This window comes from Beta vulgaris, chromosome 8, assembly GCF_026745355.1.
Source record: "Beta vulgaris subsp. vulgaris cultivar EL10 chromosome 8, EL10.2, whole genome shotgun sequence".
NCBI classification, from domain to species: domain Eukaryota; kingdom Viridiplantae; phylum Streptophyta; class Magnoliopsida; order Caryophyllales; family Amaranthaceae; genus Beta; species Beta vulgaris.
In genome coordinates this window covers 60414775-60439599 of record NC_079209.1, presented here as the reverse complement: position 1 = coordinate 60439599, position 24825 = coordinate 60414775, and the positions used below count along the sequence as shown (strand labels likewise).

The window sequence follows — 24825 nt, the reverse complement described above, 5'->3', positions numbered from 1 at the left end:
GTCAATCCAGCCCAGCTCACCTCGTGGGCCGTGTGGGTCGGGCTCGCAAAAAGCCCAGTCCAACCCAGCTCGAATCATGAAATTGGTGGGTGGGTCGTGGGTCAGATTTCTTGAGCCCAGGCCACTAAAGCCCGCTACTAATACCGCCCACTCCGGATCACGAAAGCGGTCCAACCCTACCCATGAATCGGACCAGCCAGTCCAAGTAGATATTAAACCAAATGGTGTATATTTTAATCAAATTGTATATATTTTATTCAAATTGCATATATTATAATTCAATCAAATTTTAAAATAATGAAATTATTCATTAATATCAATAATTATATATATTTTAATTCATTTTAAAGATTTTATGTAACAATAATAAACAATTTCAATAATTAAATATTTTTGAAAAAAAATTCTCATGCCGGCCCGCCAGCCCAGTCTAGCCCATTAGACCCACGAACCGCTTTCCGAACCGTGAAAATCGGCAATAGACCGGTGTGGGTCAATATTTTCCAACCCACGGACCAGCCCGCTCCATGAATTTCACGGTCTGGTCCTGGGCCGTAAAATCTCAGCCCAGCCCGCTATGGCCCATAGTCCGACCCGTCTAGCCCGCACCAGTGGGCAGTGGCCATCACTAGACGGGGAATCCATACTAATTTATTATTTTATAATCTAATTTTGTTGAACTATACCGTGAATTAATTATCTGTAATAAGATTAACGTAGAACGCGGGTCTACGGTGAAACGCCCTGGTAGGGTTAGGGGGTAACTCCCCGAACTTTTCGGTATATGCTATTTAATATATCGAGTCTATTTTAGTTTCGGGTTTAGGTCCATCTATTTAGGTAAATTAGTAGGATAATATATAAATCCTATAATTTAACCATCTGCCTCCATATTCTGTTTTAGTAATCTTCTATACCGATTAAACCACTTCTCCTCTACCCGTGGACGAGCTAACACATTATTAGTAAACCACGTTAATTCCTTGTGTCAATTGTTCATTAGTTTTTGTTTCATTAATTGCATCTATCACAACAAATTCGTAATTGGGAGTATCCAAAATAAACTTATTGTTCTCTATCCACTTTTATTCTAACATAGGTGGACAATAGATGGTTATGGACTTATGGGTCCAAAAATGTAAACGATACACAAAAAAAAAGACTAAAATTTACGTAAATATACTATGAAAATTTAACCAAAAACAGCAAACATATCAGATACATTATTTTAGACAATACAGTAAACGGAAGAACTCACAAATTTTCAATCATTCAAAAATGTTAAATTTCTTTTGTGGTGAACAAGAGCAACCAGTCTAAATTAAACCGATCAAAATATTCTCTTACAATCAGCTTCATAAACAAACATGCATAATTGCATATACATAATGTTGAAAGTCTGCAATACAATGTTTAATACAAAACAAACATGCAGAAATATCTTCAAAGGTTCAAATTTACTCCAATTCAACGTGAGCTACTAAAGTACAGATCTATAATGATCATCAAGAAGCTAACAATTGAATGTACTTCTTTGAGAGTTTGAGTTAATTAATGTTTTGTAATAATGTCAATCCAAAGAGATGCCAATTGACCACCATCATCATCATCGTCGTCGTTGTTGTTGCTTAAGACTGATTGATTCCTTGTTAATCCATGTTGCAGAGATGACCTTACAGTCTCTAACACAGATGCAACTTCTTTCATCGTTGGTCTTCTTTTGCCATCCAAGTTCACACATCTTTTAGCAAGATTCGCAACCATCATTATGTCTTCTTCTTTACCTTCTCTTATAACTCTAGCATCCAATATCTCATACAATGAAGAATCTTCCATATGTCCAACAAACCATGTTACAATACCTCTTTCTTCATCATCAATCACACGAGTCGCCTTTTGCCCACTCAGAAGCTCAACAAGTACTACTCCGAAACTATATACATCACTTTTATCTGTGAATTGGTTCGATTGAAAGTACTCTGGATCCAAATAACCAAATGTACCTACAACTCGAGTTGTGACATGGGTTTGATCAATACTCAATGACTTCGATATCCCAAAATCCGATAATTTAGCTCTGTATTTAGCATCTAAGAGGATATTAGAAGATTTGATGTCTCTATGATATATAGGCATTAGATATGATGAATGCAAGTACGAAAGAGCATTCGATATATCTGTAGCTATATGTAACCGCATTTCCCAAGTGATTGGGAACTCTTCTTTCGCAACATGGATGTTTTCAGAAAGAGTACCATTTGGCACATACTCGTACACCAACATAGGAACCTCTGTTTCCAAACAACACCCTAGAAGTCTAACAACATTCCTATGATTTATTTGTGATAAAATCACAACTTCGTTAATAAAGACACTCAATTGGCTTTCATCTACGATTTTTGACTTCTTTATAGCAATGATCTTTCCATCACTTGACATACCTTTGTAAACTGTACCTTGCCCACCTTGGCCTAGTATTCGATTTTCGTTGTATCGATCAGTCGCCTTTTCGAGTTCATCTGAAGTGAAAATATTGCTGTTCTTATTAACATTGTTGTCCTCAGCAGGCATTTGTTGCTTCAATAATAGACCACCATTTTTCTTGAAGTACATAGCTTTGAGTCTAATGTTTCTTCTTCGTTTCATCATATGGTACAACCAATATGCACTAAGTAGTGCAAGTACTATTGCGAAGCTAATACCTAGCCCTGCACAGCATTCGTATTAGTAATGCCTGACCAAACCACACTAATTTGTATTGGCTTTAGCCTTTATGTTATAATTTGTAATGAGCTAGGGTCTAGGCCAACATTGACTAGTGTGCTCTTTCACTTGAACGTATCTGAACTGAATTTATTAGACGTGACTAACCGTGATAAATTTTTTCTTTGTCTTATGTTTGCACCCGACTAGATTAGATCTGTCCTGATTAGATTTGATCAATCGTCAAACTTAGTTTTTTTAAAGTGAGGAAAATGCATCTTTAGTAGGTGATAATGTTTTGCATACTATTTGAGGAATATTAGATGGAAATTTAAGTAAATATTAAAATTAGACCATCTCTTTTAGTAATTTTTAAACTTATAATTCATATGAATTAGGATTTCGTGGGAAATTCGACTTCCTATATGAACCAAACGATAGTAAGAGCTTTTAGTAGGAATATACTAGGGTAATAGAGCATTTTGTGCGAATATACCTCAATAATTTTTTTTTGTATGGATATACCAACTTAAATTTAGGTTTTGTTAAAAGATAACAAAAACACGATTTCGGTGAAGAAGTCAAATTTTTGGCCTTTGACTTGGTAGGAACTCGCGAGTGAGCCACAAAGTGATAGTGATGAAGTTGGAGGATCGAAAATGAATGTAATAGAAGCAATTTATTCATGAGAGTTATAGCGCATAAAATTTATTCTCATTTTTCATGTAAATTTGCATTCTTATATGAACTCACTTCTCTGTCAAAATGTTATATCTTTTAAAAAACAAATAAGGTATCTAGAGTTAATCCAAACAAGTATAAGAGGTCAATGGGTTAATAGTAAAACTTACCAAGTCCAACTGCTATTGCTGTTATGTTTACTTTTCCCTCCTTTTGGGGACATCGAAAGGTTTGGTTTCCAAGAGAAATGCAGTCTTGTACACAACCCTCGCATTCTTTAACAACTACGTACATGGTAGTAAAAATCAAGATTAAACACAAATGTCACTGAATAAAATTATGCAATTGCCAAATATGAGAATGTACACAAAGATAATGGCGAAGAAACAATCTAATTAACATACTTCCCAACTCTTTTATACATGTGCTCTCATCACTTAAATTTATTAGATCTGATTGCACTTGATAAACCCTGATATCACGTTTTTTTGCACTTGATTGAATTTTATTAGACTTAAAGGAGATCTTAATTTCTCTTACCTCGTTAGGTCAATTCAACCCGAAGGCTATGAAGTGACTAGTAAGTAGGAATATTAACTTCCTACCTAATGTAGGATGTTGCCTAGCAATGATTCTCTCCTAATTAGATTAGTAGTAATATTCATTGGAATTCCCTTCCCTCATTGTCAACCAAACACTTTTACCAAATTCCCATGAAACTTATAATTCATATGAATCAGAATTTCGTGGGAAATTCGAGTTCCTATATGAAACAAACAATATTAAGAATTTTTCGCATTGATATACCAGGGTAATAGGGCATTTTGTGGGAATATACCTCAATAATTTTTTGTGGGGATATACCAACTTAAATTTAAGTTTTGTTATAAAGTACCAAAAACACGATTTCCGACGCGGCCTTTGACTTGGTAGGAACTCGCGAGTGAACCACAAAGTGATAGTGATGAAGTTGGAGGAAAATGAATGTAATAGAAGCAATTGAATATCATATTGCTATACAAAGAATAATTAAGCAAGTCAAATGTCGAAAATTTGACTTTGCTGTCGAAAATAGTATTTTTCGTACTTCTAATTTAATTTAGGTTGGTATATCTTATATCCCTACAAAATGCCCTATTACCTTGGTATATCCCGCAAAAAACTCCGATATTAAAACAATGGAGTAGGCCAAGATGAGATATCTTACCTTGACAACCATAAGGAAGATAAGGATTGCCTTCATAAAAATCCTGTTTACATCTACAAACATATCCTCCAGCATCATCAGCACTTGCAGTTTTGTTTACACAACTAGAATTAGCATAACTAGGCATATCAACAGCCAAATCTGTGACAGTCCACTCCATTACAGTATGTGCAGGACCACACAAACTATCATAATCCAACAAATCTTTCTTCTTCTTGCTAATCCAATTCGTTTGAGCTAAAACTGATCTAACACACCCACCACCAATTACACGAGTAGTCCCCATACTTGCAACCTCTACTTCATAATAATCAATCGAATGCGAAATCGTAGTTTGACAGCAATCAACTCCATAACATTCTAGTCCTGGCCTAGTAGAATTAGTAACACAGACTGCTGCACACCCTGCAATTGTCTGATTGTTCCTATCTCTTAAAACTATCCCGCCTCCACAACCATTTACGACTAGCACATTATGCTTCTTTGAATACAGAAATGGACTTCCTATCATGTTGTATGAATCATTAATAACAACTGTTTCAGGAGATCCATCTCTTACACAGTATCTTTCACAAGAATTTAGTGTAACGAATGTTCGTTCTTCTGTAAGAGGATCCCAGTTTATTTCTTTGCCTGTAATTTGGAGCATCTTGAGCGTGAAAGATGTAGCATCACACTCGACTTCGAACCAAGGATTGTGATAGCAGTTGGGACCAATGCCGAAGGGGTAAGGAATGCTAATGTTTCCGCAATGATCCTTACACCCTGGTTTCGCGATACGTGTGGCTGCTGCAACCTCTGAGAAGTGTAGCAGCCATACTGTTGTTGCTAGGACTATGAAGAGTTGATACACAGCCTGTTGATGATGCTGCATGTTTTTTTCTTTGCTGCTATATGTATGTTTTGGTGAATGATGATGATAAGATGGCATATACCCCTTTTGAAAGCCTTGTATTTATACTCAAGAATGAAACATAGCACCAAAAGAATTGGGTACGTTGGAGAAAAGGCTACTTAGAATTTTGTTTTCTCACTTCAATATCACGAGGTCTCTACTCTCTCGGGTGGAATTTTTCGTTACTCTCCCCTATTCTCAAAGTGTGTAAGCTAGGGCTGGCAATGAGTTGAGACAGCTCGCGAGCTACTCGAACTCGACTCGGTCAAAACTCGACTCAAGTGAGTTCGACTCGACAGGTTAACGAGTCGAGTCGAGCAACTCAATATTCGACTCGAGAAGCTCGTGAGATACTCGAAATAATTATAATTAATATATATATATATATATATATATATATATATATATATATATATATATATATACTTTTTTATTTTTTTAAGAAATTTTAACTTTTTTTTCTAAAAAAATACTTGTACTTTTCTTTTAAAAAAAAAACATGAAAAAAAAGTTTATAAAATAACCAAAAGGCAAAGTGAAGAATTTCTCCTATAAAAAATAGAACTATATCAAAGGATGAGATTTGGTATTTCTTGTTCATACAAAATCTTCAAAGAACACATATATGTAGCTGGAAGTTGGAACTGAATTCGAGTTGGAACCATGTTCGAGTTCAAGTTCGATCTTTAACTGAGTTCGAGTTCGAGATTGAAACGAGTTCGAGCTCGAGTTCGAGTTAAGGTTCCGAGTTCGAGTTCGAGCTTGAAAATTTGAAACTCGCGAGTTTTCGAGTCGAGTCGAGTTTGGGTATGAGTTTTCAAGTTCGAGTCGAGTTTAGTCAAACTCGAGCTCGACTCGCATCATTGTCACTCCTAGTCTAAGCTTTAATTGAACTGGGAATTGGAAATAAGTAAATAACCAGCCTTAACAATAAGGCATTTGCGGTCTCAAAATTCTAATAATCCTTACGACAAAGCGACCTCATTAGTGTAGCAGAAAATTCTAAATTACCTTTAAAGAAAAAATGAAATTGATATATCGTTGAGTTTCTATAAAAACGCATGAAAAATTAAAATTAGCGTGTTCATGGTTTTTTTTTCCTTTAAAAGAAAAAATTAACCTTAACAAAGTTGAGTTTGCGTCTTTAAGAGTATTTTTGTAACTTTACGTGGACACTCCAAAAAGATTTTTCTTAGGGTGATTATTGATAAATATAAATAGTACTTAGCGCAACACTCCAAAAATCGTGACAGAAGACTTAGACTTGGGTTCAATAGTTTGTGGGAGGATGTGGGGTTGTAAGTTGTAACTTGAAAGTGATGATCCATCAAAGCATTTGTCTAAAGTTATTTTTGTGGAGAATTCAACAGAGTGCCAAAACTTCCACACTGGTGAATGTCCAAATTTGCGATAAGCATTAAGACTTGTTCAAATGCTTGAAAATTGCCTGGTCCAAGTAAACTTCCTAGAACATCAGTTTCATGGATCATAGCAATACAAAGGCGCTATGATGTCTGATGGCCCTTATGAATATTCTTGTGAAATAACATCAACGTAGTTGTTCCACTTTGATACCAAGCTTAGCTTGGCTTGACTTCGTTGGTGGAGATTTCATCTCATGACCTCAAGCTTACAGGTCTGGATCCACCAAATGAGGGGCAATTAGGAGGAGAATTCCACTTCCCATTCCTCCTTCGCGGTGATTGGACCTTTGGGTCAGATCTCGTACAAGGACAGCCTAGAGGTTAAGCCAATAGACGACTAAGACGTCTAATGAAAATGAATCACTCTACTATCTAGTACTTGATAGTTGTTCCACTTTCATACCAAGCTTAGCTTGGCTTGACTCCGTTGGTGGAAATTTCATCTCATGACCTTAAGATTACAGGTCTCGATCCACCAAATGAGGGGCAATTAGGAGGAGAATTCCACTTACCACTCCTCCTTCGCGGTGCTTGGGCCTTTGGGTCAGATCTCGTACAAGGACAGCCTAGAGGTTAAGCCAATAGACGACTAAGACGTCTAATGAAAATGAATCACTCTACTGTCTAGTACTTGATATATTTATAAATTTTCTATAGTGTACTAATAATTTTACTATCCCTCCATTTACATCCTCATCTGCATAATTTTCTCTTATATATCATCTTCTAATTGTATATATCATCTTCTAATTCTAAGTTGGAAAGACCGCTTAAAGATAGTTCATAGACAGGACGGTCTGCCAAGCCTGCCACGTCCAGCCCGCTAGATAAGCGGGCTTGGACTTCCATTAAAAAAAATTGAAAATTAGGCGAGCTAAGTCTGGCGTGTTAATTTTAATGGGCAGGTATGGGTAAATCAACTGTTGATAAGGTCCGACCTGCTTAAGCCATTTATGATTTTACGTATATAGAAAATATTTTTAAATGCCACAAAGAACAACAATCCCTTTTTATGTAAACTAACCACCTTAAAAAGTTACCAAAATATTACTCAAATTTTCCTAAAATTTGACATATCTAGAACTAATTATTAATGATGAGAGTTATTTTCGACTTTTTAATATTGTGGTTTACTAAGTATAATGATAGGCGTGTTGCACGCATCTAACAAAGATAATTCCTAATTAATCCTCCTAACAATGTAGCAGGCCAAGTCAAGGTCGAATCCACAGAGACAAACGGTATCAAATACTAGCTAGGTATCTTGCATTGACTCAATTTAACTAAACACATGACAAACGACGGTAAAAAGGATGTTAATTAATACTAACGCTATACTACAACTAGCAATAGCACACGAGGTAAAATCAATTAATAAAGGCATCTAGAATTAAGTACCCCACTAGCATGAGTAATACATGAATAGTTTCCATCCTGAATAACGCAATCAATAGTCCAAGAGGAGTAATGAACCCTAAAAATACCAAAGACCTCTCTCAAGTATCAATGGCTACTCTAATCAAGCATTCAAACCTATTCCCACGAAATCATGCAAAAAAAGAGATATTAAGCAAGGTATCACAATATAAATTCCTAGTATTCCTATCTACTTATTCCCATAGAGATATTCATACCCTTTTTGAATCAACCAAGCCATCTAGATTCAATCTCCATTGGAAACAAGACATAATGACTCAATTCAATACCACTATTCTAGAGCTGATCATTTTGTCCCATTCTGCTTTTTTAGCGGGTTTTGGGCAGAATTTTTTGGCCCGCGGTCAGGTCTGGCGCGACCCGATTTTTTTTTGCTTTGGGCGGGTTTAGGTAAGCCAAAAATGACTTTTTAGTTTATTTTTTTGGCCTGGTCCAATTTTAGTCCGAAAAACCCACTCATTTTGGCCCCAATTGGGACTCGACCTGACCAATGGGCAACTTTTTTAGGCACGGTACAGCCCGACCCTATCCATGATCACCTCTACACTATTCCTAGAATGATAATGAAAATAAATACAATTTAATCAAACAAAGACAATTAATCACATTAAATTGGGATTAGAGGGAATTCATGCATTAAACATTGTTAGAGTTCACTGGACAAATATTTTACGAATGGCCCGGCCCTAAACCGCAAATGACCATCTCTATTTAAAACATAGGAAGTATTACTATTTCAAAAATCGATATCATTCTGGCCTAGATATACAAACCAATATTCCAATATTTGTTTGTACTTATTGTCAAAAAAAAAAAAAAAAAAAAAAAAAAAAAAAAAAAAAAACTATTAACCATATCATCAATGATGATGAAGATTATTATTAGCATTCATATATACCCCGGCCCATTATTATGGCTTACCTTCATCATTATATTCTTTATCGGCGGACTATAGAAATATTAATTGGAACATCAACGCTAATTTCCCAAGTCTCGTAGATATTATGCACACAATTAAAATTTGATACATATGTTGTTCGAATAAAATTTAAGGTTAGAAAGATTTCCTCTTATGATAAATTGCTTAAATATAGTACAACTAACAAACCATTATGCAAGAAGAAGTGCAAGGCTCAACAAACGCCATGCAATTATCATGTTACAAAGTCTTATTACAATGAACAAAAGAACTAATCAATAATCTTTATTTGAAGAACTAATACAATTGACCATTTTATATTATAATGAACTTTCTCCTCATAATGGAGAGAAAAGTCAAATTTCTTAACTAATTGCATGCCATTATCATGTTAATTTCTGCATGAATTATTGCAATAATTGAACTTTCTCCTCATATTTATTTTTATTTTATAAATTATCAAAAGAATCAATTTGTGCAATGTAAAAAAAAAAAAGTGAAGTAGTTATTCATTACCATTGGTCACGAAAGGTTACGTCGTGATAAAAGTTGACAAAGACAAAAATTGTTGTAGAGAAATTACAAAGATTGATAGAAAATCTATTCAACTAAAAATTGAGCTCGATTCAACTAGACTCATTTGTAAATATAGGTCGAGCTTAAACTGAACATTACAATTCGAGTAGGAAATGAATTGAATTATGTTAGATTCAACTTGCTAACTCAATTTGAGAATTTTTGTACAATAAAATACACGTAATATGAACTGATAGAGTATAAATCTATTTCTGGGGCCTCAACCATCAACTTAAGCTGATGGTTGAGGCCCCAGGAATAGATTTAACCATCAGCTTAAGCTGATGGTTGAGGTCCCAGGAATAAATTTATACTCTATCATGAATGAATTGGTATTCACTATCAAGATCTTCCATGCATCTTAGTATGTTGTCGATAACATCTCCACTGATACTTATTAAGTTATAGAGTAATAGAGAATAATAAATTACAAATAGTATGGATCAATAGAATCACTACTCACTAGTGTATATATATAAAAGAATTTTGAAGCAAACCATATTAATAGAAATCAAGCTACAAAGAATATATATAGCTGCGCTACAAAGAATTATGCTGAAAATAATACAAAACTCCTTAATTATATGAACAAAAAAACATAACTTAATTCCTCACTCTGTACAAGTATTGTCAATTAGATTACATCTTATAATAATTAACAATCACCTGTAATTAATCAGAGAAAAAAATCTCCTCCATCAGTAACCTTCAATTCTTCCAAATTCGCCGTAGAAAAACAAAATAAGAAAAGAATAATTTAAGCCTCACAATGAAAAAAATCATATGCTCAAACCAATAATTAACGACGTTTTTGAGTTAAATTGGTTGTCACTGCAGGTTATGGAGAAGAAATTGATGTCTTGTAAAATTAATTACGAGAAAAGGTCATGTTGTTCATCATAACAAAGCTCTTTTCTTAATTTTTGAGAAAAAAGTCGACATGCATCCATGCTAAGATCAATGGCAGCTGATAAAGCTACAAAGAGTCCAGCATCAGCCATGCACGTTACATGTTGCATGCCAACTTGGACCAATGGTTTGCTTATTTTACCTTCCCCTTCAACTGTGGACCCCATAACAAACCCTCGAACGGGTGACCTCACCATTACCTCTTCGAGGCTGGAATCACGTTTATCAATGCAAAACTTTCCGCCTTTTTTAATACTCATTGTAGCCTCGGCTATAGGAATGCCTGTACGAGTGGGCCCATCCTCGGTTACAAGCTCAAACTTGTAACCTAGCCCATCGACTGGGCCTCTCTCGCGCCAGGCCTCAAGCCGGCCCCATGGTTTCCAATTATTAACATGGGAACCGTGGGGTCGGAGGATGAGCCACGCTCCAGGATTTGACCGAGACACTCGGTCAGATCCTGGAGATGGGACGAAAGGAGTGATGACTGATGCTGCTGCAACCGGAGATCCAGAAAGATCGTAGATCATTATCATCCACCCCTTTCGCTCCCTTGCTGGCTTATCTTTTTCTCCAGAGAGACTCCTCACCATCCATTTCCTATTGTTATTGTTATTGTTGCTAATGGCAAAATTTGCTGGAAGAGATCTGCAAAATCAAACACAAAATCCCATGGTCAGCAAACACATCCATTAACTAAAGAACTTAATTTTCTAGTCATTAATTGTAATCACTTCACTATAGAAGATTTGTTTGTATCATAAACAACATCTTATACGCTTCTAATAAGGACAAAAAGGGAGTTAGTAGCTAACAAAATCAACATCTTAGAGAAGAATTATATTAATGAATCAAGAACAATATCTTTGCATGCACATGGGTAGGTAGTCGTGTTAATTAGCTGCAAATCACAATTAGAACTTTAATAACAATGGTCCTTTTGACCAGCCTGTTACCCCATTAATAGTACTTTAAGCTTGATTAGTTAACTAATTAGAGTACTAAGCACGAGGTTTAGGGAATCTAATCCTTGTCAGCAATATGGTTAACTAACTAATAAGCCTGATAACTTGATGCAAAATCACCATTAAAGGGTTAAACTGACTAAGCTAGCTGTACGTAGTAAACTTTTATTTGCAGCATATATCACAACTTGACTATTATTTGATTAACAAGTAAGTACTACTCTTACTTGTTAATAATGTACTTAATATAGGGCACTAATTAAGTCCAAGTCAGCGACGTACCAATTGCTATTATATATGAGTAATTTCTTTTTAGTATCATCTGACAATATGCAGCCTGCAAGCTAAGCTGCTTTTAGTGAGATACAAGAAACATGATTAAGCATTAACCTCAAGTATAGATTTGCAAACATAGCAGGGTAAACAGTCACTTGACATGTGATATTACAAAGATTTTGATTTTAGGACTATAGAAATTAAGCTTTTAGTGCAATGTAAGAAACATAATCAAGCAATAATCTCTTAAACATGCATAATTTTGCATATTTTTAGCAATTGGTGGCCGATTAACATGTGATGGAAGTTACAAAGATTCTAGTCGTAGAACTTTATTTGTAAGATTTAGGACGGTGGTCAGACTCACTACTCTTGCACAATGCAAGTCACATAGAATAAATTAAATCTAAGTTTAGTGGGCAAGTAAGGCAACTAATTATATAGGTTAATTTACTTGGTATATCAAATTAAGAGGAAAAAAGCTACATAGGAGAAAGATAGGAAAAAGAAATGTGTTGAATAGAGAACACATGCAAAAATAAAACAAAAGAGGAATAGATATGGAGCTGACTAAATATAAGTTACATAGAAACCGGACAAGGACACGAACGCGGACATATAAACACGTAGACGCGAAGAAATGCATATTCTACAAGGGAGGAAATCATGTTTAGTTGAAATTACATGTTCCGTTTACATAAAGATAGTGAAATTATGTTTAGTTGGTCTTTTGACATTTACCCCTTGTTAGAAATATATTGACATAAGACTTGTGACTTGATTTACAAAGGAATAGTTGGTAAGTCACTCCTTATTTTCAAGGGAAATTTTAACTTTCTAAAAAAGGTACTACTTCTCCATTTTATACCAACCAAACAACATGATAAATGCATATGTAATTTCCTGGAAGTTTCACACCCCTCTCTATTTGCATGGAACCAAACAAACCACATCACCTCACTCTAAAAATAGGGACAATTATTTGCACAAGGAATGAAAGAAGAGGTCCTAACAAGTAACAATTACTACTTCAATTTGTCAAAGCAAGCATGTTCACGTGACTTTAGCCCCACTCACTAGTCTATTGCAAAGTAAAACACTAAAATCTCACCCCACCACGTACCCCTAGTGATGTATTATTTTCTTTACAGTATTGCATGAGTCACAAAGGCTGTACAAAGTATACAGAAGGAGAGGCGGGATTTGAACTTGTAACTTATCGCTCACAGCATCTCAATCTTAACCACTAAATCAAGACATAGTTAAATGTCTATATGAAGTTGGTGATAAAGAAAATGGTTGAAGTACATGTTTATTTTGTCAAGGTAAGTGAAGTAATGAAACCTATGATCAGTTGATCACTAAAGGATTGGAACATTTGTTTCGGAACATTAAAAAAGAAAAATAATACATATTGTAAGATGCGAAGCAAATAAAAATGAACTTAATTAGTCGGCTAAGTCAATCCCAACCTCCATAAAATTAATGGATTGAGTTGAGATACATGTAAGTTGTAACCACTTAAATTATTTAGGTCTTAGATGACCCACCTAATTGAAGAGGTTAACCGACTAATGCTTCCAAGTTGTAATTTTTAGTCCAATCAAAAAAAAGTTGTAATTTTTAGCAAAAACAAAAATATAAAAATTGCAAATGGGAATAAGGTACTAAAGTTCAACAATTTCCATAAGCCTATGAAAAATTATGTAATTGCAATAATAATAATATTATTATTTTAGGGTTGAAATTGTTATAGCTTCGAGTTTGTGTTTAAATTTATGTTATTTGATAATTTTTATTCCTATTGCCGAAATAAATAATACTTCTATATGATATTAATCTACTTCAAGTATTAATTAGGTCAATTTCAAGTTACTCTCTCCAGTCTTTATTCATTTACCTGTTGTTTTTTTTTTTTGCACGAAATTTTAAGAGAAATAATATTGTAGAACATAAAAGGAAAGAAGAACTATCATTTTATGTTTAAGTTGAATGTATGTATGATGAAAAGTTAGTGGTAATTTTTATTCCTATTGTCGGAATAAATGATATTTCCTCCGTTTCATAATACTCGTTACACTTTTCATTTCGGAAAGTTTCACATTATTTGCTACATTTCTTTTTTGGGCAATACTCTCTCTATCTCTCTTCTCTCACATGGGTCCCTTTTTTTTTTACTATCTATCTCTTTCTTCTCCAAAAATTACCTAAAAATCCGTGAATTAAGAAGTATAGCAAGTAATATAAAACGAAGGAAATATTTCTGATGTATGTCCTAGCATACAAAGTTGCTAATCATATCTTAAAATGACAATGACCAACATTATACACTCATCCACATACAAATTTTGGTAGTAGTATTAAGATCAAAGGACCAAATTGTACCATATTGCATGCTCAAAAAAAAATTGCCGGGAAGATAAGGTGCTACACAGCTGGATTTATCAAATGGTACCACAAATATTATGATGACCACTCACATGCACATTGTTTTCATTCAAAAAAATAAAAATTAAAAACTAAAAAATAAATCAAATCCTACTTTAATCAAAAAAACAAAAAACACAAACAAAAATTTAGGCCCACACACTTGCTCTTTTTGGCCCCACCAACAACTCAACAAAATTATACAATCCCCAAAAAAAAATTGCACGTTAGCATGACATCTTATCTTACGCTAATATACGCTTATATCGTACTATTTTTGAACATAACGACATAAAGCGCATGTTAGCTTTTGTTATAATAACAGTATTAACTTGTGCCAAATTTAGGGAGAAAAATTTACCGAGAGCGGGAGTTCCTGTCTGCGCTAAATTTACAGCTGAAAACAGGCTGACGGATGTTTCCTTGGATCTGAAAAACAACAGGGCTACATTCCGGTTCACCACCAAATTGAAAAATAAATCGAGGATCCGGTTCAGATCGTACCACTAAATGTAACTTAGCGTGACCACCATTGTTTTTCTCGAGTCCCATCCACCCAGAATGGAAAACAATGGGTTTAACCTCAGCTCCTTTTACGTCTACACATAAGTTAATCCGGCCAATTAGTTTGCCGGATGTAACTCCGCAGGTTTGGCCCATTCGCCCCGAGTATATACATACTCGGAGCGAAATAGGCCTACCTGCCATCCGCCTTAGTGCCCCAGAGTCTAAATGAAACTCTGGGGCACTAGTGGTGGACTCTGGGGGAGAGGGACCTTCTCCCCCAGGTGAAAGAGGGAGTAAAGCAGTTTCCGAAGGAAACCCCTTTAATGTTATTTTACAATAACATGGAGTTGTACTAGGGTGCACCCCAGCTCCCGCTGATGGTTTTCCTCCTAGCGGGAGCTGGAGTGCTAACGACTCGATTATTAGTCGTGCAAATGGACATGGATCCATGTATGTACTGCAGTTGAACTCACTGAACCCACGTTAGATTCGTCGTTTTTGAGAGAAGGAAAGCTAAGATGAAGGTGAGTTATTGTTGAGTGTGGAGTAGGGAGAAGAAATGAAAATGAGTGAATTATGGAGGTGAAGGAGCACTAAATACTAGCACTACCAATATTGATTTTATGGTTATTTTTTTTTAGGAAAGGACATTTTGGTTTTGGAAAGAATCCTATCTGTAATTTGTATTAAAAAAAAAGTTGGGAACAAATCCTATCTGGCTATATGTAATCGCCGCTGTTTAGGAGGCGCTTATTTTGTGAATATTTTGTCTGCGTCTACTTCTTATTCACTTGTGTTTTGTTTAATCAAAAAGTCTGCTTGTGTGTGGTTGAGAATTTGAGATTTGAGTTTTTATTTTTGATTTTGGTTTTGGGATGTAAATTGTAAAGTACTGTAGTAGTTAAAACTGTATATTCCACATGGATGTTTAATTTCCGGGAATATCGGAGTCTATATATTACATGCATGATACGATACTACTAATATTATTATGGGCTTGCATCTTTCTACGTTGTTCCTCATACCACTAGTAAGTAGAGCAAAAAAAAAAGCTTAAATTAGGATTAGGATTTTCAACTCATGTAAGTAAAGATGTGTTGAAATACGTAAATGAACTGGACAAGAAAAACTAAGGGTCCGTTCGTTACCGTTTTTTGTTTTCATTTTTCAGTTTTTTTAAAAACTTAAAATCAAAAATTGGAAACTTGAAAAAGTGGTTTTAGATTTTCAGTTGTGAGTTTTCAAAATCATCATGTTCCCAATAAATTTAACTAATTTTTTTATTGATTATAGGACATACTTCCTCCGTTTTTTCATAGATGCTACATTTCCCTTAAATGAAAATGTCATAATAAATGCTACATACCATATATGGATTCCTTTTCACCATAAAAATCTTAAAATACTATTAAAAAGTTGGTGGTCCCCCACCTTCTCTTTTAAAATACTCATACTTTTTCCTTAACAAATGTTTTTTTATTCAAAAGTGGTGGTCCCCTACTTTCTCTCTCTACCTTTCTTAAAAACCCTCCACTTTCTTTATGTAGCAAGAATAAAAATACGGAGGAAGTATATCATATGACTTTGAAAATAAAAAAACCAAAAAATAGAAAACCACAATAATACAAAATGGGCCCTAAGAATGTTGTGTTGAAAAAGGTAAAATACTATATTTATTCTTATATGTATAAATCATGATAGATGGGTAAAGAGAAATGTGCAAATAGTGTAAAATCTATACTTATAAGTTATAACTCATACTCGTGTAGCTAAACTTTACCCACTTTTTGCGTGTTTGATATATATATATATTTCTTGGACCTTAAATATCTTTTTATTGCGTATTACTAAAGATTATAATGATAGTCATATCGGTTTCACAAATATCTTTCATTTATTTATTCTAATTTGTTCCAAAAGGTTATCAATATATTATTTTATTCCATTTATAGTAAATATTTTGTTATGATCTTCTCTTACTCCACCACATAGGTAGCTTTAGAGTTTAGATAACTAAACAATTTTTTCATGTTTTAAACAATATATAATTTTTCGTCTCTTACCTTGAAATATTCCACCAAGACTATCTTCTTTTCGACTGAATTTTGTTACATTAAACTGCATTAAATGCAATTAAATTGGACTAGATTAAGCGACAAACTAGAAACAAGCCGAAAGTAATAGGACATACCCTCTCATAGGGCTGGCAAAAACTGACCCAACCTGATAACCCGACCTGAAACTGACCTGAAAATTCCGGGTTTGGGTTGACATTTTCGACCTGAAAAAAAAAAGGTCGGCCCAACCTAACCTGAAAATATAATGGGTTAGGTTCAGGTTGACCTTTTATTTTGATAATTTTGGTAGCTTTCATTTCATCATTGAAATTCAAGATTTTACCATTTAAGCTAACAAATAAGGCTTATACTTCTGCCTTTTGACAACCAAACAAAAAGGACAGAGATTACATGAGAGCAAGCATGGTGGTTTAAAGCCAGGCCACAAAATCAGACCCCCTGTGTAAGCCTTGTTTGGCTAAAGCGTCTGCCACAACATTGGTGCTTCTCCCTTTGTGATGAAGCGATATGTTAAGTCCCCTAGAAGGCGCAGATCTGATGAAGTTTAGGATGAAATTGAGGTTCCATGGGCCTCCATGCTAGGAGCTACACCATCTAACCGCATTGATGGAATCCGACTCTATTACAATCGCGTGAGATTTGAAAGTAGAGTTGTTGATGGTAATCTGGATTGCTCTGTGAATTGCGAGAACCTCCGCTGAGTTTATCTCCATTGGTGGAATGGGACATGAGAAAATACATTTGAAATTACCCAAATCATCACGCAAGACACCCCGATAGCTGAGCGCCCGAGCGAGGGGTTTAAAGAGGCATCAACATTCCATTTAAGTTGATGAGTCACCGGAGCAGACCAGTGTGAGATAGGGGCAGGGGGTTTGCAAACAACCGGTCTGGGGGAGAAGAGGAGACAGGCCGGATTACGTCTTACTTCTTCCGGGGAGTGAGGGAATGGGTCATCCCAAGTCTTGATCCACCAGACAAGGCGGAGCAAAATGAGGTCTTGAATTTCAGAGAGAGAAGATTTTTGGTTGTTGAAGATACGGTTGTTCCGTTCTTTCCATATTGACCAAGCTATCACCATGAAGTTAGCATGCTAGATTTTTTTAAAGAAAGTGGTTTTGCGGGGAGGGCTCCATTGCTCGAAAGCTGCCATAATTGTTAAGGGGCAGATCCAATGAACTGACCAGATAGAGCACCACCATGACCAAAGGAGCCATGAGAATTTGCAATGAAGTATGAGATGCGAGCAAGATTCAGCATGGGAATTGTAGAGCACACATATCTGAGGGATGGATGATGTTTAGTCGAGCCAGTTTATTTCGGGTGTTTAATTTCTCCAAACACGCGATCCAGATAAAAATTTATATACGTGACGGAACCAGGCCTCTCCATATTTTTCGGCGGGCTGATGGGGCAAGAGGGGTTGTGAGCTTGGATAATTCTGTGTAGAATGATTTGACTGAAAATTGGCCCCATTTTTGGGGGCACCAAATGAGATTGTCCCTGGAATTCTGACAGAGGACCACTTTTTGGATTAATGTTTTTAGAGAGGCCCATTCTTCCAAGTCTCTAGCCCTAAGGTCACGTTTCCATGACAAAGCCCATTGCCAAGAGTTATTTGTCCAGGAGCCCATTTCACTAATCAGCCCGTTAGGGAGCTTTGATAATCGGAATAGTCTAGGAAATTGACTTTTGAGGTTTCTCTCATGGAGCCATGATTCATGCCAAAAAAGAGAATTGGACCCATCCCCTATAGATTTTCGGGTCCCTTGTGATAATAATAAGGCAGCTTTCTGATTTGAGAAAATGGATTTGCAGAGGTGCCTCCATGGGCCTCCCTTTGGTGGAGATTTCAAATCAATCATAGTGAGAGTGGGTGAATATCCATACTTTATCTGGATAATTTTACGCCATAGAGCATCAGATTCAACAAAATAGCGCCACAACCATTTTGCAAGTAGGCCCAAATTGCGGAAAAATATGCTGCTCACATTGAGGCCGCCATGAATTTTGGGAAGCTTGATCAAATCCCATTTGACCAGTGGGAATGGTTTTTTCCCAACTGAACTGCCCCATAGGAAATTTCTTTGAAGTCTCGTGATTTTCTCAATGACTCCATGAGGAAGGGGAAATAGTGACATATAGTACATGGGGAGATTTGAGAGGGAGGCCTTTATCAAGGTTAATCTTCCACCAATTGATAAAAGTTTGCCTTTCCAGGAGGCGAGTTTTTTCTCCATTCTTTCTATAATAGGGTCCCAACATTGAATGCGAGAGGAGTTTCCACCAATTGGAAGACCAAGATATGTGAGAGGGAAGTGGCCGACTTTACATTGTAGAGACTGGGCTGCCATTTCGAGCCATGAATCATCAATATTAACGCCCATGATTGCACTTTTGTGAAAATTTATCTGGAGCCCGGAACTCAGTTGGAAGAGGATAAGAGTTTTCTTTACATTCATGAGGGCCTGCAAATCTGGGTTACAAAATAGAATTGTATCATCTGCATATTGCAGATGAGTTAGAATCGGGCCTTTTTTACATACCTTTATGCCGTGCCAAAGACTAGCGTTTGTGGCCTTTGTAATGAGTAGATTGAGTGCTTCAACCACCATGACAAATAAGAAGGGAGAGAGGGGGTCCCCCTGGCGAAGACCCCTTTGGAGTTTGAAGGGGAGGGGGGGTTGGTGTCCCATTCAAGAGGATGGAGGCCGATGCTGATGAGACACAGGAAGAAATCCAGGCCCTCCAAGTGGCAGGGAAGCCCATTTGCGATAGTACCCAATCAAGAAATTGCCATGAAACACAATCGAAGGCTTTATGGAAGTCTAGTTTCAGGAGCACTGCTTGAGTTTTCCGCCTTTTACATGAGTCAAGTAATTCGCCCGCAATTAGAGCACCGTCGAGTATTTGACGCCCCTCAATGAAGGTTGACCTTTTGAACCTGAAAATAACCCGAAATGACCTGATTTGAAAATAACTTATATTATGTTAGGTTTGTCTTAGCCGGTTAGTTTTTAATATTGGGTCAAGCCCAACTCACTTCAACCTAAAAATTTCGGCTTTGAATGTTGAAGCTTAAACATGTTACATGTAGATTACCTTTCTGAATTAAGTTGGCAGTTTTTTTTATCATTGAATATTTAGATTTTTATTTCAGGTCATTTTGGGTTGGTTTCGGGTCAACCCGAAAAATATAAGGTCGGGTTTGGGTTGAGGTTTTCAACCTGAAATAAAAACGAGGTCGAGTTTGGGTCAATGGTAAGTGACCTGAAATACAAATCAGGTCAACCTGAAACTGACCCAACCCGACCTGATTGCCATCCCTACCCTCTCATTTTTATTGGTTTTTATATTTATTATAAATATTAGAGGGGTCTCTGACACATGAGTAGAGTGAGCGACCGCTCACCGCTCCCAATTTTGAGGGGCCCACCTATATTTTATTTTCTTACTTTTTAGTTTCTTTGAGTTTATATGAAAAATACATTTGTTAATCCAAAATTTTTACCGCTAATCTATATACTTTCTTTTTTTCATATTCCATAGCCTATTCTAGTTTTATCCTTGGTATTTACTATATATTTCTTAAAATCTAAGATATATACTTGCTTTAAATGAAAATAACATTAAATAATTTAAGAAAATTCGTTTTTCAACCATTTTTAATAAAAAAACATTAAATTATTTATTAATAATATGATATTAGAGATCCGTTATATATCCCTACAGGGTCCATGTTTAATGTATGATACAGGGTTCCTAAATTATCTGAGACATCCCTAATAAATATTATAAATAGACATCAAGGGCTTTATGAAAATGCATGGAGTAGCATAAAATAATACTCCTATCTCATTATTTCTTTGTACAATATTAAAAAAAAATACTAAAAATTTGCCTAATTGAAAGTTGGATAACTTGTAAGAGTACGCAACAATGAATCAATGATAAATCGTGCCCCGTAAATACGAAATAATGCACTTTGTTCTTTAGTAGTACGATTTTTAGAAGGAATAATCACTATAAACTAATACTAATAATAATGGAGTTATGCAAAAACAAAACATATAATCTTCTGAATCAAGTTAAGTGTCCCTTTACAAAAGTGACACGTATAATTGAGCTTTCATATTTTTAAACTTGTCTTTTTTTATTTTTCTAATTATTTATTTTAGTACTCTGAATTTATTTAAGTTTAGTTTGGTAGGTTTGGTGGAGGATTCCAATTTAAAGCTTTAACTTTTGTGCCAAATGCTGACTCTCATTACATTTCCACAAATATATGCAATAAAATTGGATATGTGCATGAATAATTTATTAATTGTCAAGGCTGTCTTCGAGTATACAACATGTTTGCTTCAAGTGCATCAAACATATTATTTATGAGAAGTCAGCTTAAGTTGTTTGTTGTTAATTTAATTTTGATGACATTTATGTCATGAATAATCAGCTAATTCAGTGAAGTATTTTCATTCAAGGTTGCTCATAGCAGCAGCTTTTCTCATTCATTTATCTCTCTCCTGTTCTTCATTCCTTACAGCTCTAATGCTTATATATGTGAGCTAATACAAAAGAAAAGGAAACCCTACAGTAATTCCTAGGACCAGACACGTGATCCAAGAGATCTTTACTACAAGACAAAACAAGGACATATTACTAAAATGCCATTACTAGAGACAATGGGCTGAGAGAGATTAAACATAGGTCCAGGTGGGCCTATTTTGCTGTGCTATCTTCAACACTCCCCCTCAAGCTGAGAGTGGGGATGTGCACACTCCCAGCTTGCGCAGTAGCAGCTGATGTTGAGTGGAAGGGAGTTGCTTAGTGAGTATATCTGCCAATTGCTTGGAGGAAGGAATGTAGGTGGGGTTGATGAGACCATCTTGAGTCTTGTCTCGAATGAAGTGACAATCTATGTCGACATGTTTGGTCTTTTCATGGTGCACTGGATTGGCAGAGATGGCTAGAGCAGCTTGATTATCACAAAAGATGGGGGTGTTACCAAGGGACTTCAAACCAAGATCTTTGAGGAGGTTTTTAAGCCACATTACTTCACAGACAGTGAATGCCATTGATCTGTATTCTGCTTCTGCAGTGGAACGAGCTACAACAGATTGTCTTTTGCTCTTCCAGGATATAGGTGATTGACCAAGGAGTACACAGAACCCAGAGGTTGACCTCCTAGTGTTGGGGCAGCCTGCCCAATCACTATCACAGTAGGCATAGAGCTTAGCTGCAGATGAAGAGGCAAGGAGAATGCCTTGATGAGGAGAGCCTGAGAGATATCTGAGCACCCTTTTTGCAGCTTGTAGGTGAACAGAAGTTGGGCTGTGCATAAACTGGCTAAGTACATGGATGGCATAGGCTATGTCAGGTCTTGTCAATGTGAGATAAATGAGTTTGCCAACCAGTTGTTGATAGGAGGTGGGATCTGGGAGAGGATCACCAAGATCATGAGTTAACTTCATATGACTGTCCATAGGGAGCTTCAGGGGCTTGCAATGAGACATGTTATACTGAGAGTGGAGATCATGAAGGTATTTCCTTTGAGAGAGGAAGATGCCTTGAGCATTTCTGTCTACTTTCAAACCCAGAAAATACCTAAGGTTACCAATGTCTTTCATTTGAAATTGAGAAGAGAGGAAAGCTTTAGCTTCATTAATGCTAACTAAGTTGTTACCAGCAACAAGTAAGTCATCTACATAGATGAGTATAGCAGTGAAGGACTGGCCTTGAACCTTGGTGAAGAGAGAGTAGTCACACTTGGACTGATGAAAAGAGAAGGCCTTGAGAGCAGAGCTGAGCTTGGCAAACCATTGCCTGGGAGCCTGCTTTAAACCATAGAGGGACTTAAGAAGCTTGCACACTTGATTAGGAGGAGAGGTAGACTCCCCCTCAGATGCAACAGAGAATCTGTGACCAAGTCCCTGATAGCCTGGGGGTAACTTCATGTACACCACTTCCTGTAAATCACCATGCAAAAAAGCATTTTTAACATCCATTTGATGCACTAACCAGCCCTGAATGGAAGCTACAGCAAGAAAGGATCTAACAGTAGCCATCTTAGCTACAGGTGCAAATGTATCTTCATAATCAATGCCATATTTTTGTCTGTTGCCCATGATGACTAGCCTGGCTTTGTGTCTATCCACAGTCCCATCTGGGTTGTATTTAACTTTATAGAGCCATTTGCAAGCTATAGGTTTTTTATGTGAAGGCAGGGAGGTGATTTCCCAGGTGTGATTGGCCTCTAGGGCACTGAGTTCTTCATTCATGGCAGTGATCCACTGCTTGTGTTTGAGAGCTTCTTTAAAGGTTTTAGGTTCACTTGTGGGAAGAATTTGAGAGAGAAAACAACTGAACTCACTGGAGCTGTGAGTGTCAGTACAAGGAGATATAGGTAGAGGGGAGGGGTGAAGAGAGGCATGGCCAGTGTAATAATCATTGAGCCATGCTGGAGCTTGATGGTTTCTAGTTGAGTGTCTAGTAGGAAGAGTGGGAGGGTGTGTATTGACAGTAGAGGGTATTAGAGGGGGGTCTGTAGGTGCAGTAAAGTCTTCAGTGGGAATGGAAGAGTGAACTGGAGAAGGGCACTCATTTGTGTGAGAGGTAGGTACAGCCTCAGGTGTGAGAGGTTCTGAATAGATGTCAAAATCATCAAGGGCAAAAGGTGTAGTTTTTTCACTAGTGGGTTTGAAAACATGATATGGAAAGATGTGCTCATAGAATTTGACATGCCTACTTACAAAAACATGATTAGTAAGCAGATTCAAGAGCTTGTACCCCTTTTGACTACTTGGATACCCTAGGAAGACACAAGGGACTCCTCTAGGCTTGAATTTATCACTAGTTTTTTCAGGATTAACAGCTATAGCTAAGCATCCAAAGCTTCTCATTTTAGTGTAGTCAGGTTTGTGAGAGTGAAGTACCTCAAATGGTGTTTGATGTCCAAGCACAGATGATGGTACTCTATTGGTGATGAATGTTGCAGTCATGAGACAGTCACCCCAATATTGGAGTGGCAGACCACTTTGAAAACGCAAAGCTCTCCCCATTTCTAACAAGTTCTTGTGCCTTCTCTCAGCTCTCCCATTTTGCTGAGGTGTGTCTACACATGTAGTCTCATGTTGTATCCCCAGTTTACCAAAGAACAGTTTGCAGTGCCTATCATCATATTCCCAAGCATTATCAGATCTCACTCTCTTCACTTTCTGATTGTATTGAGTAGTAGCCATATTCACAAACTCTTCAATCACTCTAAATGCTTCATTTTTCATCTTGAGAAGATGAATCCAGGTGACTCTTGTGTGGTCATCCACTATGGTCAAGAAATACTGTTGACCATGTCTAGTGCTCACCCTATAGGGGCCCCAAGTGTCTATGTGGATCAAATCAAATGGTTTCTTGGCTCTGCTTGTGCTTTTAGGAAATGGAAGCTTGCTGAACTTGGCTACAGGGCAAGTCAGACACTCTTCACTGCATTTAGCATCAAAACCAGGCAAGCTCTCAATTTTCCCTATCTTTTCTACAGGGGCATGCCCAAGCATGCAATGCCATACAGTAGTTAGATTCACTTTCTTCTTGGCAACAGTAGTAGGTATTTTTAGCTGAGTGTTAGCAGCCATTGTTTTTCCTTTTCGTTCATCATGTTCATTCAACTGAGTCAAGTTCTGATAGACCTTGTCTATCACACATTCCACTGGTTCATTCACCAGGTAATATATTCCCTTCACAGCTCTCCCAATAGCAAGAACCTGGGAGCTTTTCCCATCTTGGATAATGCAAAAATCAGGGTGAAACAACACTTTGCACCCATGA

The 24825-nt window shown here is 36.5% G+C and overlaps 2 protein-coding genes across 2 annotated transcripts; both read right to left on the bottom strand.

Annotated features, from left to right (window-relative positions):
* Positions 1–1303: 1303 nt before the first annotated feature.
* On the bottom strand, positions 1304–5638 carry LOC104902330 (wall-associated receptor kinase-like 2). Its single transcript, XM_010690061.4, has 3 exons — positions 4592–5638; positions 3555–3668; positions 1304–2708 (listed from the first exon to the last, which is right to left on the bottom strand). Exons 1-3 carry the CDS (start codon positions 5520–5522, stop codon positions 1552–1554), a joined length of 2202 nt encoding a protein of 733 aa, XP_010688363.2. The 5' UTR covers positions 5523–5638; the 3' UTR covers positions 1304–1551.
* Positions 5639–10281: 4643 nt separating this feature from the next.
* LOC104902329 (hypothetical protein) lies at positions 10282–15780 on the bottom strand. Its single transcript, XM_010690060.4, has 2 exons — positions 14781–15780; positions 10282–11399 (listed from the first exon to the last, which is right to left on the bottom strand). Exons 1-2 carry the CDS (start codon positions 15374–15376, stop codon positions 10715–10717), a joined length of 1281 nt encoding a protein of 426 aa, XP_010688362.2. The 5' UTR covers positions 15377–15780; the 3' UTR covers positions 10282–10714.
* Between the last annotated feature and the right edge of the window lie 9045 nt (positions 15781–24825).